This window comes from Salmo salar, chromosome ssa10 (genome assembly GCF_905237065.1).
Source record: "Salmo salar chromosome ssa10, Ssal_v3.1, whole genome shotgun sequence".
Lineage (NCBI taxonomy): Eukaryota > Metazoa > Chordata > Actinopteri > Salmoniformes > Salmonidae > Salmo > Salmo salar.
In genome coordinates, this window is record NC_059451.1 from 102,638,458 (window position 1) to 102,655,288 (window position 16,831).

The 16,831-nt window shown below is 42.0% G+C and overlaps 1 protein-coding gene across 5 annotated transcripts in view; it reads left to right on the forward strand.

The window, feature by feature from the left end:
• The window catches only part of LOC106561274 (protein BANP), a 91,336-nt gene extending 82,553 nt beyond the window's left edge, over positions 1-8,783 (forward strand). For all 5 annotated transcript variants that reach the window (XM_014125045.2, XM_014125046.2, XM_014125048.2 and 2 more), the window contains one exon: positions 7,692-8,783. In XM_014125045.2, coding sequence (XP_013980520.1) covers positions 7,692-7,808 — 117 coding nt within the window. In that variant the 3' untranslated portion in view covers positions 7,809-8,783. The remainder of the gene's footprint in view (positions 1-7,691) is intronic.
• The last annotated feature ends 8,048 nt before the right edge of the window (positions 8,784-16,831 follow it).

The window sequence follows — 16,831 nt, forward strand, 5'->3', positions numbered from 1 at the left end:
CAATGGGCACTGCGAATCATGGCTGGATAGGGTGCGCTTCCGTTGGAAAAATCCATGCCATTATCAACTGTGTTACCGTTAAGCCCTGGTTTATATGGGTCCTTTGCGCTTGTTTTTAAGGGCAATTGTCACTTTTGCGGTTGTTTTTAAGGACATGCCTCAAATATTGCCACCCCTCCCACCTGTCAGACAAATAAATTGCCGAACCTGACGTCAGGGCTGGAAAAGGCCAGCCCGACACTTTTTACCTGATCAAACTAACGTGCTTTTGACACTTGCGCCTCCTTATCACCAGCCAAAAATAGAGTCGTCAGTCTCTCACTTCCTCTTTAAATGACACAAACATATACAGTGAGGGAAAAAACTATTTGATCCCCTGCTGATTTTATACGTTTGCCCACTGACAAAGAAATGATCAGTCTATAATTTTAATGGTAGGTTTATTTGAACCGTGAGAGACAGAATAACAACAAAAAAATCCAGAAAAACGCATGTCGAAAATGTTATAAATTGATTTGCATTTTAATGAGGGAAATAAGTATTTGACCCCTCTGCAAAACATGACTTAGTACTTGGTGGCAAAAACCCTTGTTGGCAATCACAGAGGTCAGATGTTTCTTGTAGTTGGCCACCAGCTTTGCCCACATCTCAGGAGGGATTTTGTCCCACTCCTCTTTGCAGATCTTCTCCAAGTCATTAAGGTTTCGAGGCTGACGTTTGGCAACTCGAACCTTCAGCTCCCTCCACAGATTTTCTATGGGATTAAGGTCTGGAGACTGGCTAGGCCACTCCACTTCTTCTTGAGCCACTCCTTTGTTGCCTTGGCCGTGTGTTTTGGGTCATTGTCATGCTGGAATACCCATCCACGACCCATTTTCTATGCCCTGGCTGAGAGAAGGAGGTTCTCACCCAAGATTTGATGGTACATGGCCCCGTCCATCGTCCCTTTGATGCGGTGAAGTTGTCCTGTCCCCTTAGCAGAAAAACACCCCCTTAGCATAATGTTTCCACCTCCGTGTTTGACGGTGGCGATGGTGTTCTTGGGGTCATAGGCAGCATTCCTCCTCCTCCAAACACGGCGAGTTGAGTTGATGCCAACGAGCTCCATTTTGGTCTCATCTGACCACAACACTTTTACCAGTTGTCCTCTGAGTCATTCAGATGTTCATTGGCAAACTTCAGACGGGCATGTACGTATATGTGCTTTCTTGAGCAGGGGGACCTTGCGGGCGCTGCAGGATTTCAGTCCTTCATGGCATAGTGTGTTACCAATTGTTTTCTTGGTGACTATGGTCCCAGCTGCCTTGAGATCATTGACAAGATCCTCCCTTGTAGTTCTGGGCTGATTCCTCACCGTTCTCATGATCATTGCAACTCCACGAGGTGAGATCTTGCATGGAGCCCCAGGCCGAGGGAGATTGACAGTTCTACTGCACCTACTGTTGTCACCTTCTCACCAAGCTGGTTGGCGATGGTCTTATAGCCCATTCCAGCCTTGTGTAGGTCTACAATCTTGTCCCTGACATCCTTGGAGAGCTCTTTGGTCTTGGCCATGGTGGAGAGTTTGGAATCTGATTGATTGATTGCTTCTGTGGACAGGTGTTTTTTATACAGGTAACAAGCTGAGATTAGGAGCACTCCCTTTAAGAGTGTGCTCCTAATCTCAGCTCGTTACCTGTATAAAAGACACCTGGGAGCCAGAAATCTTCCTGATTGAGAGGGGGTCAAATACTTATTTCCCTCATTAAAATGCAAATCAATTTATAACATTTTCGACATGCGTTTTTCTGGATTTTTTTGTTGTTATTCTGTCTCTCACTGTTCAAATAAACCTACCATTAAAATTATAGACTGATCATTTCTTTGTCAGTGGGCAAACGTACAAAATCAGCAGGGGATCAAATACTTTTTCCCTCACTGTATTGTGCAGTCTCCCAGTAAGACTGGCTATGCGGCGCGCTGCCATATTTCTCCTTATAATTACTGACATGTTGAAATCGAAATACCAGCGTAATACCTAGCAATTTCATCAAACTGCTTACAGGTACTCAATGCACAGCTATTCTCCCTATTGTAATGCTTTCACTCAAAGCTAATGCCCTTATCCTTTCAGTCCTACAGCTGGTGTTTAGTAAACAGTCATTTAACAATGTGAAATGCACAGACGCAGCGTCAGAAAGAGGAAAGTAATAATTACTAGATTAGCTTTGAATCCCTTGATGGTTGAGCTCGGAGACTGGCAGCCATGTGTTGAAAGCAGGAAGAGTGCACATGCACCCACAGCAGGCCCTCCTTTAAGTGGCCAGCTTGGCACGTCCAGAAACGAAGGAGATTCAGTTTTTTCCTCTGTTTTTCCAAAACCATGTTAAATGTCACATCCTCCATAATGCTCAGTTTGCTCACTTTTCACTGAAGTCGCATGTTTTTTTTTATAGGTATCGCTGATTCGTCTCATGCTTAGCAAAGGAATTGTTTTCATGCTGTGCAACATTATAAAAAACAGGACCCTAAAAAAAACTTTGGCTCTTTAAAATTGATTTGTTGTTTGGCTGTTTGTAGAAATGCCAATCCTACCCAGAGTTGGAGTAATTTGAGTCTTGTTCATTTAGAGTGACTGATTGTATACTTTCTGCTGGCTAAATGCAGGCATGTGCAGAGAGTATCCTGCCCCACCAACTATCACTCTTCTGGGCAACTATACTAAACAAAAATATAAACGCAACATGTAAAGTGTTGGTCCATGTTTCATACAATTTCTATCAAATGTTGTGCACAAATTTGTTCACATCCCTGTTAGTGAGCATTTCTCCTTTACCAAGATAACCCATCCACCTGACAGGTGGCATATCAAGAAGCTGATTAAACAGCATGCTCATTACGCAAGTGCACTTTGTGCTGGGGACAATAAAAGGCCACTCTAAAATGTGCAGTTTTGTCACACAACACAGTGCCACAGATTTCTCAAGTTTTGAGGGAGCATGCAATTGGCATGCTGACTGTAGGAATGTCCACCAGAGCTGTTGCCAGATAATTGAATGTTAGTTTCTCTACCATAACCCGCCTCCAACATTGTTTTTAGAGAATTTGGTAGTACGTCCAACCGGCCTCACAACCGCAGACAACGTGTGACCAGCCCAGGACCTCCACATCCGGCTTCTTCACCTGCGGGATCATCTGAGACCAGCTACCCGGACAGCTGATGAAACTGTGGGTTTGCACAACAAAATAATTTCTGTCAGAAACTGTCTCAGGGAAGTTCATCTGTGTGCTAGTCATCCTCACCAGGTTCTTGACCTGAATGCAGTTCGATGTTGTAACTGACATCAGTGTGCAAATGCTCACCTTCGATGGCCACTGACACGCTGGAGAAGTGTGCTCTTCACGGATGAATCCCCGTTTCAACCGTACCGGGCAGATGGTAGACAGCTTGTATGGCGTTGTGTGGGCGAGCGGTTTGCTGATGTCAACGTTGTGAACAGAGTGCCCCATGGTGGCGGTGGGGATATGGTAATTTGAATGCACATAGATACTGTGACGATATCCTGAGGCCCATTGTTGCGCCATTCATCTGCCGCCATCACGTCATGTTTCAGCATGATACTGCACGGCCCCATGTCGCAAGGATCTGTACACAATTCTTGGAGGCTGAAAATGTCCCAGTTCTTCCATGGCCTGCATACTCACCAGACATGTCACCCATTGGCTCATCCTGACATGACCCTCCAGCATGACAATGCCACCAGCCATACTGCTCGTTCTGTGCATGATTTCCTGCAAGACAGGAATGTCAGTGTCCTGCCATGGCCAGCGAAGAGCCCGCATCTCAATCCCATTGAGCACGTCTGGGACCTGTTGGATCGGAGGGTGAGGGCTTGGGCCATTCCCCCCAGAATGTCTGGGAACTTGCAGGTGCCTTGGTGGAAGAGTGGGGTAACATCTCACAGCAAGAACTGGCAAATTTGGTGCAGTCCATGAGGAGGAGATGCACTGCAGTACTTAATGCAGCTGGTGGCCACAACAGATATTGACTGTTACTTTTGATTTTGACCCCCCTTTGTTCAGGGACACATTATTCCTTTTCTGTTAGTCACATGTCTGTGGAACTTGTTCAGTTTATGTCTCAGTTGTTGAATCTTGTTATGTTCATACAAATATTTACACATGTTTGATGAAAATAAACGCCGTTGACAGTGAGAGGATGTTTCTTTTTCTGCTGAGTTTATATATACACTACCGTTCAAACGTTTGGGGTCACTTAGAAATGTCCTTGTTTTAGAAAGACAACCACATTTTTTGTTCATTAAAATAACATCAAATTGATCAGAAATACAGTGTAGACATTGTTAAGGTTGTAAATGACTATTGTAGCTGGAAACGGCAGATTTTTAATGGAAGATCTACAATTGAAGTCTGAAGTTTACATACACTTAGGTTGGAGTCATTCAAACTCGTTTTTCAACCTCTCCACAAATTTCTTGTTAACAAACTATATTTTTGGCAAGTCGGTTAGGATATCTACTTTGTGCATGACACAAGTCATTTTTCCAACAATTGTTTACAGACAGATTATTTCACTGTATCACAATTCCAGTGGGTCAGAAGTTTACATACACTAAGTTGACTGTGCCTTTACAGAGCTTTAAACAGCTTGGAAGCTTTAGAAGCTTCTGATGGGCTAATTGACATAATTTGAGTCAATTGGAAGTGTACCTGTGGATGTATTTCAAGGCCTACCTTCAAACTCAGTGCCTTTTGCTTGACATCATGGGAAAATCAGCCAAGACCTCAGGAAAAACATTGTAGACCTCCACAAGTCTGGTTCATCCTTGGGAGCAATTTCCAAATGCCTGAAGGTACCACGTTCATCTGTACAAACAATAGTACGCAAGTATAAACACCATGGGAACACGAAGACATCATACTGCCAGTTTGCGCTGTTCTGTGAAGGGAGTAGTTGACAGCGTTGTACGAGATATTCATTTTCTGTATAATTTTTCGCATGGAATAGCCTTCATTTCTCAGAACAAGAGTAGACTGATGAGTTTCAGAAGAAAGGTCTTTGTTTCTGGCCATTTTGAGCCTGTAATCGAACCCACAAATGCTGATGCTTCAGATACTCAACTAGTCTAAAGAATGCCTTTTTATTGCTTCTTTAGTTAGAACAAAGGGTTTTCTAATGATCAATTATCCTTTTAAAATGATAAACTTGGATTAGCTAACACAACGTGCCATTGGAACACAGGAGTGGTTACTGATAATGGGCCTCTGTTCGCCTATGTAGATATTCCATTAAAAAAATCTGCTGTTTCCAGCTACAATAGTCATTTAAAACCTGAACAATGTCTACACTGTATTTCTGATCAATTTGATGTTATTTTAAATGACCCCAAACTTTTGAACGGTAGTGTGTATATATATTTAAGCAATAAGGCGGTGTGGTATATGGCCAATATACGATGGCTAAGGACTGTTCTTAAGCATGACGCAATGCGGAGTGCCTGGATACAGCCCTTAGCCGTGGTATATTGGCCATATGCCACAAACCCCCGAGGTGCCTTTTTGCTATTATAAACTGGTTACCAACGTATGTAGAGCAGTAAAAATAAATGTTTTGTCATACCTCTGTTATACAGTCTGATATACCACAGCTGTCAGCCAATCAGAATTCAGGGCTCGAACCACAGAGTTTATAAATATATATACACCATAGGTATACATGATTGCCACCCCAGCTGCACTCTGGTTCCATTTCACCTCTCTATTTTTCTCTCTCTCTCTGCAGGAATCAGACTGTTGTTTGTACACACTTTGTGAATGGGCTCTTAAAGAGCTTCACTATTTATTGTAATGGTTGATTGTACACTGACAGCTTGATAGAAATCAACAAAGTTGACTGGGCCCTGATCAATCTCCAATTTCCTGCTCCCAAGAGATGAAATTAAGCATCTTGTGTTCAACAAGGGCATATGGACCAGGAAGGGGAGAGAATACAACTGTTGAACAGCCCGCAAAATATAGGCTACTGTACATGCTGTTCTGTTAGGCTACTCAAAGTGAGACAACTCTAATCCATTGTCTTTTAACAAAGTCCCACTCCTTATTTCTGAATTCAACAAAACTGTGGCCACCAAAATGCTACTTGGTTTTGCTATAAAGCTGAGGGTTTGAGATTGGAGAAATGTAGGCTAACAACTCTCAAATTCATAGATGGAGATGAATAGTAAAAAAAAATATAAAGGCTGCAAATATCACAGAGTGGGCCTTTAAACATTGAGCAAATCAAATACACAGTAGGCTTGTGAGGAGATGTACACTATCAGTCAGGTAAAGCGCAAGGTCGCCCCTGAAATGGCCAGTACTTACCGATGGGTTGCCACCTTTCCAGTTCAAAGGTCAGGGAAAGGTCACAACCGCTTTTTCCCCTCTCCCCAAAAAGTGTTGAACACGAGCGATTCGCTCTAATCTGATTTCCCGAACATATGGGAGCATTTATAACTACGAGCTCTTGATGAATTGCTTTAGCTTTTCCTTTATTTATCTAAAAAAAATCCCCCACTCTCTTTATTCAATAGTTTCCATTACACAAGCTATATCAAATAAAGTAAAAAAACAGACTCAAATAAGATAATAGTTCAGAATAGGAAGGCCTGTTGTTTGCCCTGGTTTGGCGGCGCCTCTTGACAGATCGGTGTTTAACATTTCTGACATTAGCCTTGTGATGGTTCAGACACGGGTCAAGTCTATGGCTGGCCCTACTACAACCCAACAGGGTCTGGTCCCGGGCGGGATTCTCATACAGTGCCAGAGGCATCTGTTATATGCCAGATGAAAAACAATTGGCCATCATATGGAGAGAGGAATAGGAAAGGTTTTAGTTGGACACCTGGGTCGTATTCATTATGCACCAAACGGTAGAAAGCTGACTGAAACAAGGAGGTACTACCTGTGCTTGCTCAATTACAACCGCTTCTTTTCGTTTTCAGCTGAAAAAACTGCTATGGTGTGATCTAATGAATACGATCCTGTTTGTGTGATATGTTAAAACTTATTAGGTGTGTTTGGTTGGATGCTGTAGCTAGATGTTTCTGTTGCAGGGCCAATTTCATGGCTGTTACTGATGTCAAGAGAGTTTGTTTTAATCTAGTGAAACCACTTCAGTGTGGATAGAATACTGTTGTCCAGATCAGACACCAGATGGTATCCACTCACCATTGTCTTGTGTTGGCTAGTCTGGTGCACCAGACACTTCACCTGTGCGCACTAGCCTGTGTGAGCACACGCTGTGCTGTTTTGAGTGGAGGATTAAAAGATGCAGGTGTGCTGTTGGGGAGAACTTTGGCATCTCGGCTTGGAAGGAATGACTCACCAGACCAGACGTGGTCCTCTCTTTCTCTCCTAGCACAGTGACTCATCCTTGACTATTCTCATCTTTTACTGGGGGTTACCCATTCCACATCTCCATGCCTCTCTGATCTGAGGTTGGCCCAGGAGATAACAACATGTCTGCTTTTTATTTATAACTTTTCTCTTTTTCTCCGCTTCCTCCACTGACTCCACTTTCTCACTGTCTCTCTTTCATCCCCTCTCTCCCTCCCGTCTCTTTCCCCACATCCACTCCTGCATTTCTCCTACTCCTCTTCCTCCCTTGTTTCTTCCCCAATCATCCCCTCAATCCCCCTTTCCCCTCCCAGGCGGCGGAGCTGGCCCCAGCAATGCAGGGTGAGATGGAGGTGAAGGAGGGATCCCTCCATCTGCCAGCGGGGGAGAACGGGGAGGTGGTGCAGATCGTCACCTCTGTGGGGACATAAGGGCCACCGAGGGCCTTGAGAGAGAGAGATGGCCAGCACCCTACGACAGAGTTACAGAGGTGTAGGTGGAAGTGATGGAGAAGTGGGGGTGGTCCATAGACAGACCCTTAAATATACAATTAAATAAATAAGAGAAAGTTAGAAAATGTCAAAAGAACAACAGAAGAGATCAAGAGAAGTGGTTTTGTTATTTTATATTGACTTGGTCCAGCAACCACTCGTTCATTGTCAACCAACAGTATGGAAATGTCCATAGAGCACACAGGCTTTCATAGCTTCTATCAAGAACTAGTTAACTCACATTGTCGTCATCAAAAGAGGACCAGAAGACCTGGCCTGGGCACAGTGCAGGGGATTAAACCCTACCCATAAAGGATGCTGCTCAGGCAGACCATCACTACCTACACCTCAGCATCAGTGTGAAATGTTTACATCAACTCTGGAAAAGCATGGAGCTATTAGAAGTTAAGCCGCTCGGCTCAATATCCCTCTCTTGAGGGGTTAGAGTAGGCTAGGCTAACCCCCTGGACCCGTACTTCACACAACCAATACTGTACTGTTCTCCTCTCTAGCATCCTGCAATCGTGTCATGCTGGACTGCTGTGGAAAGTAATACAAGTCTAACGGTACTTACTAATGGTTGAGTTTTCTTTGGCTTTTTTTCTTTCTCTCTGTTTGTACATCATTTCTGGGATGGACCCTTACTTTCTTTGCCATTTTTTCCTAGCTTTATTTCATATTGGTTAACCCACATAGCTTTTGTTTGTTTGTTCCATGTACATAATTGTACCACGTCTAAATGTTTGCGGAGCTTTGGTTGGAGGTAGACAACCACGAAATAGCAAAGATGATGTTCATGATAATACATGACAATGAGTTACATGTAGAGTAGCCAACATATTTTTTTTGTTTTTCCTGCTGTATTTCTGTGAAGGATACATTCGTGTGAATAAAATGTTTTGTGGTTGCCACAAATGTGTGTTTTGCTCTTGCATTTCAATGGTATTTTCATCTCCTCTCCATAGACAGTGGTCGACAAACTCCAAAACAAGCTCCAAAATGTTCAAGATGTTGACTTTGACATGTATTTTTAAATCCTCTAGTACAGAAATATCCTTCTGTGGAGATGTTGAGAGAGTAAGGGGGTCACATGTTATTACATTAGCTTCACATGAAAATGTGTTTTCAGAACACTTCACGTGATCACGTGAAATTCATGTGGTTTTTTTCATAAGGGGAGTGTTATGTAATGCACTTGGGTGTTTGGGTCTATGGTGTGTGATGGTATGCTATTGCTGTGCTATTTTAGAGCTAGTCTGTGTTATGCCATTTCAATTTGCGATTGAGTTCAATAATGTTGTGCAATACTGTTTTAACAGTGTTCAATGTGCTCAAAAGGCCCATCCTCTCTAAGAGGGAAGACAAACCATCACAAATGACGGCTGTGTGCAAGCGGGTAGCCGTCCTATCGCCTCTGACCACAGAACATCAGCCATTATTTTCTATGAATTACCTAACAATTCTACATTTTCAATGTCCAGTGTTTGTCGACACTCAGCAGGTGATCTACTGCACATGGCCGATGCTCGTGTTGGTCTGTCTTCCATCTAATGCAATGCAGGTAAACAAACAGTATCAATGTATTGTAACGCTACAAAGAACCATGATACACTGATAAAGATTGATAGCGTTAGACATGCTCAGGGTGGAATATACCTGGGGCGGCAGGTAGCCGAGTGGTAGAGCATCGGGCTAGTTAGTGAAAGGTCGCTGGTTTGAATTCCCGAGCCGACTAGGTGAAAACTCTGTCGTGCCCTTAATTGCTCCTGTATGTTGCTCTGGATAAGAGTGTGCTAAATTACTAAAAATTACTAAAATGTTCACATTCAGTGGAGTAACATTACTGGATGGCTTATGTTATCTGATGTAAGTTTCCACACTTTGTCAGCTCAAATAGATTAATTCTACTGATAATGTATTCACCAATTTCCTACCTTCAAAGCATTCACTTTCTCTGTGAGTGCATGCACACAGCATTTATGTGTCAGGAACTATTCTGTTCCAGTGATGAATATCTAAGAGGAGATAAATGGAGTTCTTCGGAAAACATTTTTGTGCTTCTGGGAGATTTCCCACGCACAGTGTGATGTAATGGTGTATTTTGGAGCGACAGCAAAAACCAGTCGTACTCGGAGAGCAGAACTTGATAAAAACATCTCTCCACTGTTTCCTTTTATTTTCTCTGTGTCTGGCTGCCTCCACTCTGCCTCTTCTCTGTTTTCAATCCCACTTGGTTTCTCTTTTTGTCTCACTCTTTTTCCTCTTTATCTCTCTGACTGTCACATTATTTGACACTGTGGAGCAGTAAGTCTTGGCATGGACAGCCCCTGCCTCCCCCTGGTCTGCTCTTCCCCCCTTCCTCCATCCCTCTAAATCCAAGGGGGACTTGGCCGTCCTCTTTCCTGAAGCTGAGGAAACAGTCTTGGATGTAACGGCTTGGACCCTTCACTTTTTATAACCCTGGGCCCTGGCCAGGGGACTGGAGTGGTTGCCACGGCAACGACATGGGCCTTCTGGGCGCCGCCACAGTAATCTGCTGAAAAACAGCGATGAATGATGGAGGGATGGGGTGGCTGAGTTTAAAGGAGGGAGAAATGGGCAGAGACCAGAATAATAGAGGGTGAAATGACTCCCTTCTCTCAACACCTACCTACATGTTCCCATGTTCTTTTGATGGCAGGCCCATCCAGCCTGATCGTAGATCGGTATGTGCTTAGCCAACTCCTTGTTGTATGTATGGCATGCAATGGCCGTCAGGGGAGTTGGCTAAAGCACATTCTGGGACCAGGCTACCAGGGAACTATCCAATTCTATGCCTTGGAAATCTCCCCCCTAGTGAAGGTTTACAATAAGGATTATCCTGAGATACGTAAAATGAGGAGAACATAGTTTGGACTGAAATGAAAATAAAAATAAAAGCCAAACATGAAGGGTTTCCAGGGAAATAAATCAGCACTTGTTATAATCTTGTAAAAACAAAGCCCCCCCGAGCCAGGACGTCTCTGACGCTGGCTCACACTCAGCTGAAACACCAGGGCAGAGGAGTCACTGTTTATGGCTAACACATTTCCTCACCACCCCTTTTACATCTCCCAGGCTCTGAAATACTGTATACCTGTAGAATGAATGTCTTGTGTAAGGGGATTTTGTGAATATTGTTTGTATGTTAACTAGGGAATGAGTAAATGTGAGTGTTTTCATGGTGTTTGTGTTTACGCTGGTTTGATTAGAGAATTGGGTGATTGAGTGCCTGGAAATGTCATATGTTGTGTGGAGTTGTCCAGGGACATGACCAGTACATTGATCATCCAGAAATAGAGATCATTGAGAGTCTGAGGAACTCCAGCTCCCATTATTTATCCAACTGACTGCAGGCTGGAGAGTGAAGACCAACAACAGGACTGCACTGAGGCAATAAGACGTACCAGCTGCAGGTTAACTATCAAGAAACCTGGCGTTCTAATGGGAATAATCAAGTGTGTTAAGTTCTCTTTCCTATAAATTCTCTTTCCCTTGAAGTAATTGCCAATATAACATGATGGGTGAAAACTGTGATTAAAGTTAAACCATTGCTTACACCTATTCAATTGTGTTGCATCAGTGAAGTGAAGGAGGAAATATGCATATTGAGTATTTGAGTAAGCCAGGCCAAACCCACTGGGCACACCACGTATTTTCAACATGGATAACTTGGTAATATTTGGTTGAGACGGTGATCAGAGATTACAACCTATATTCACCCACGCAAAAAGACAGTCAAGAGTTAGTTGAATTTCCAATGTGTTATCACTATGCTTACAACCATTTATTAAAAGGACAACCAAATGGAAAAACATTGTCAGATTTTTGGTTTAGTTTTCACCCAAATGTCTATCAATGCGCTTTCAACCATTTAAAAGCACAGCAAAGTTTAAATGGGAATACAATGCCAGATATTTTGTTTATTTATACAACAGATTAATGTGGTATCACTGTGCTTCATCTAATAGCAGAACCGAATGAGCTGGATTGCAGTTGAGATTACATAAAAAAAAATACATGGTGCAAGTGATTAATGCCATTCAAGATTATTTATTTTTTATCACACCTGCCCAGACCGACTAGTCTCCACCCCTAACTCCAGCCCCATTATCACTTTTTGCCACATGGCCTCAGCCTGCACAATTTTGTTTCTCTCCATCGCCCACGCTCTTGACATTTTTTTTATAATAAAACATTTGACCTTTCAATTCTGTGAATGACCGAGGATTGTCTGATTTACAGTTTGAGTATACTTTTTTAAAGATAATTGATGAGAAGAGTATTGTCCAACCCACCGGGTATCTCGGGTATCTTATTTCGTCGTTCGAGATTCCGCACAGATTATTACCGCAATTGTGAAGATCTATACAGGACCTATGCAGGCCATCTTGAACATGAATGCTTTATATGATAACATCACAAGAAATGTATGGTTACAATAACCTGAAAATGTGGCCATGGATGTGTTACTCATTCTAATGTTAAATGTTACATTAGTTTGTAAGATAGCCTTCACTTTAGGCTATTTACTGCATTATAAAAGTAATATTGAATTGTGTTTGGTTGACAATGCAACCAACTATCAACATTTAAAAGAGATGTATCTTCTGCTTGTCACGTCCTGACCAGCAGATGGAGCTAGTGTTTTAGTTTTGGTCAGGACGTGGCATGTTTGTGTTGGGTATGTTTGTATTGTTGATTGGGACTTCCAATTGAAGGCAGGTGTGTTGAGTTGCCTTTGATTGGAAGTCCTATATAGGTGTGTGTGTTTTTCTTTGGGGTTGTGGGTGGTTGTTTTGCACTGCGTTTTTTAGCCTGCAAACTATTGCTGCTGTCGTGTTTCCTGTGGATGCTTTACTCCTTTTGTTAGGTAATTAAAAAATGAGTATTCACATACCTGCTGCTCCTTGGTTCATTTCAGAAGACAGCCGTTACACTGCTTGGATAGTTCCATCTGAGCAACTGGCTTAATTCCCATTCCCAACTTTTATTTTTGGTTGAGTTGGAGACATGAAACCAAATATCAACAATGGTTGGAGATTTATGTTCTGCTTGAATAGTTCCATCTGTGCCACTGACTTTAATTCCATTTGTCAACAAATGAATAATTGATATGTTGGATTCACATCTCCATCTCAACCAAACATTTTAGTAAAAGAATAGGACTAAATCAAATCAAACAATAGTGTTCTATTAAACCTACCCCTTGGAATAACTTTGATAGCAAATCTATTTCGTTTTTAAGTGGACACTCTACAACAATAATTCTCACAATAGCACGTGGTAATAGGCAGTGACAAACATCATAGCTAAGCAGGGCTTGGTTAAAATCTTGGATGGGAGACCAGAGGGTTGCTGTAGATAGATCAATTCTCCAGGAGGTACTGCCCAGCTGATTTTTTTTTTCCTTTTCTGATAGTGGATATAAAGTTGAAAATTCAACATATTTTATACAAGGTTTGTATATGTTGAAATTTGGTTATCATGATATAATCCTGTGGTTGAAATTTCACCCTCAAAACAGAAAATACATTGGATTTGTTATGTTGAGAGCCCGTCAAAATAAACTGACAAATTAAGTTGAAACAATTTTGATTTAACCAGTTTGTGCCCAGTGCGAAGACAGAGGAGAGCAAAACATATTTGAGAGGATCGCGCATCAAAAATCATCCCAAAAAGTATCTAAATTGTATTGTGTACTTTTTGTACACAAAAACTCAACGTGTTTTACTTTACTTCAACGTGAGATTATTGGATATTTTAACATTGCATCCTCTGAGGCAAGATCTGTTCAAAATGCCTTATTTTCACACCTGGATTGGGCGGAGTAGCCTAAACATGCAGTGATGAGTGAGATGCGGACGCACATAGCCTTGGTTGGCATCGAGCCCTCTAAAAAATGATTTGTGATAGACTAGGCCCTATAAGAATATGACTCAAATTACAAGAAAGCCCATCAGTAACCCTTACCTAACCTTAACCTTCTTACATTTCAACTTCAATGGGGCTAGGGACATCCCAATGATTCCGGATAGCAAGGACCGTTCTCCTGTATACCAGCTGTAGTTATGCCACAGATAGAATAATGAGACAGGTGTTTCACCGGATGTGTATATAAATGTGAAGCATCCAGTTGGCGTTTCCACTCAATACCAAATATGGTGGTGAGAGGAAGCCCAGTGGCTGGCAGTGGGAGAAGATGGAGAGAGATGGAGGTTCTGTCCCCAACAAAGGAGGGCCTACAGCAGCACCTAGATCTTCTGTACAGATTCTGTCAGACCTGGGCGCTGAGTAAATCTAAGTAAGACAAAAAATAATGGTGTTCCAAAAAAGGTCCAGTTGCCAGGACCACGAATACAAATTCCATCTAGACACCGTTGCCCTAGAGCACACAAAAAACTATACATACCTTGGCCTAAACATCAGCACCACAGATAACTTACACAAAGCTGTGAACGATCTGAGAGACAATGCAAGAAGGGCCTTCTATGCCATCAAAAGGAGCATAAAATTCGACATACCAATTAGGATCTGGCAAAAAATACTTGAATCAGTTATAGAACACATTGCCCTTTATGGTTGTGAGGTCTGGGGTCAGCTCACCAAACAAAAATTCACAAAATGGGACAAACACCAAATTAAGACTCTGAATGGAGAATTCTGCAAAAATGTCCTCTGTGTACAACGTAAAACACAAAATAATGCATGCAGAGCAGAATTAGGCCGATACCCGCTAATGATCAAAATCCAGAAAAGACATGTTAAATTCTGCAAACACCTAAAAGGAAGCGATTCCCGAACCTTCCATAACAATGCCATCACCTACAGAGAAATGAACCTGGAGAAGAGCCCCATAAGCAAGCTGGTCCTGGGGTTCTGTTCACAAACCCAAACAGACCATGCTGCATCTCAGTGCTAGAGGCGTCAATACAGACCCTGGTTTGATCCCGGGCTGTGATCGGGAGTCCCATAGGGTGGAGCACAATTGGCCCAGCATCGTCCGGGGTAGGCCGTCATTGTAAAATAACAATTTGGTTCTTAACTGACTTGCCTAGTTAAATAAAGGTAAAACATATATATACACACACTACCGTTCAAAAGTTTGAGGTCACCTAGAAATGTCCTTGTTTTGGAAAGAAAAACACATTTTTTGTCCATAAAAATAACATCAAATCGACTATCTCAACGTCAACAGTGAAGAGGCGACTCCGGGATGCTGGCCTTCTAGGTAGAGTTGCAAAAAAAAAAAGCCATATCTCTGACTGGCCAATAAAAATAAAAAATGAAGATGGGCAAAAGAACACAGACACTGGACAGAGAAATCTGCCTAGAAGGCCAGCATCCCAGAGTCGCCTCTTCACTGTTGACGTTGAGACTGGCATTTTGCGGGTACTATTTAATGTTGCTGCCAGTTGAGGACTTGCGAGGCGTCCGTTTCTCAAACTAGACAGTAATGTACTTGTTCTCTTGCTCAGTTGTGCACCAGGGCCTCCCACTCCTCTTTCTATTCCGGTTAGAGCCAGTTTGCGCTGTTCTGTGAAGGGAGTAGTACACAGCGATGTACAGTACAAGATCTTCAGTTTGTTGGAAATTTCTCACATGGAATAGTCTTCATTTCTCAGAACAAGAAAAGACTGATGAGTTTCAGAAGAAAGGTCTTTGTTTCTGGCCATTTTGAGCCTGTACTTGAACCCACAAATGCTGATGCTCCAGATACTCAACTAGTCTAAAGAGGGCCAGTTTTATTGCTTCTTTAATTAGGACAACAGTTTTCAGCTGTGCTAACATAATTGCAAAAGGGTTTTCTAATGATCAATTAGCCTTTTAAAATGATAAACTTGGATTAGCTAACACAACGTGCCATTGGAACACAGGAGTGATGGTTGCTGATAATGGGCCTCTGTTCGCCTATGTAGATATTCCATAGAAAATCAGCTGTTTCCAGCTGCAATAGTCATTTACAACATTACAATGTCTACACTGTATTTCTGATCAATTTGCTGTTGTTTTAATGGACAATAAATGTGCTTTTCTTTCAAAAACACTGACATTTCTAAGTGACCTCAAACTTTTAGATGGTAGTGTACATATATATAAAAACCTGGTGCCTCAGGATAGCAACACAATTAGACCAAACCAAATCATGAGAAAACAAAAAGATAATTACTTGACACATTGGAAAGAATTTACAAAAAAACTGAGCAAACTAGAATGCTATTTTGCACTAAACAGAGTTTACACAGTGGCAGAATACTTGACCACTGTGACTGACCCAAAATTAAAGAAATCTTTTACTATGTACCGACTCAGTGAGCATAGCCTTGCTATTGAGAAAGGCTGATTAAGGCAGACTTGGCTCTCAAGAGAAGACAGGCTATGTGCACACTGCCCACAAAATGAGGTGGAAACTGAGCTGCACTTCTTAACCTCCTGACAAATGTATGACCATATTAGAGACACATATTTCCCTCAGATTACACAGACCCACAAAGAATTAAAAAACAAATCCAATTTTGATAAACTCCCATATCTATTTGGTGAAATACCAGTGTGAAATCACAGCAGCAAGAATTGTGACCTGTTGCCACAATAAAATGGCAACCAGTGAAGAACAAACACCATTGTAAATACAACCTATATTTATGTTTATTTATTTTCCTTTTGTACTTTAACTATTTGCACATCATTAAATTGTTTACATTTTAGTCATTTAGCAGACACTCTTATCCAGAGTGACTTACAGTAGTGAATGCATACATTTCATTTCGTGCATTTTTTATCGTTTTTTTGTACTGGCCCCCCATGGGAATCGAACCCACAACCCTGGAGTTGCACACACCATGCTGGCGTTGCAAACACCATGCTCTTCCAACTGAGCCACAGGGAACACTGTATTTGTTATTCTTTTGGAACTTTTGTGAGTGTTTATTCTTTTTTTTTAC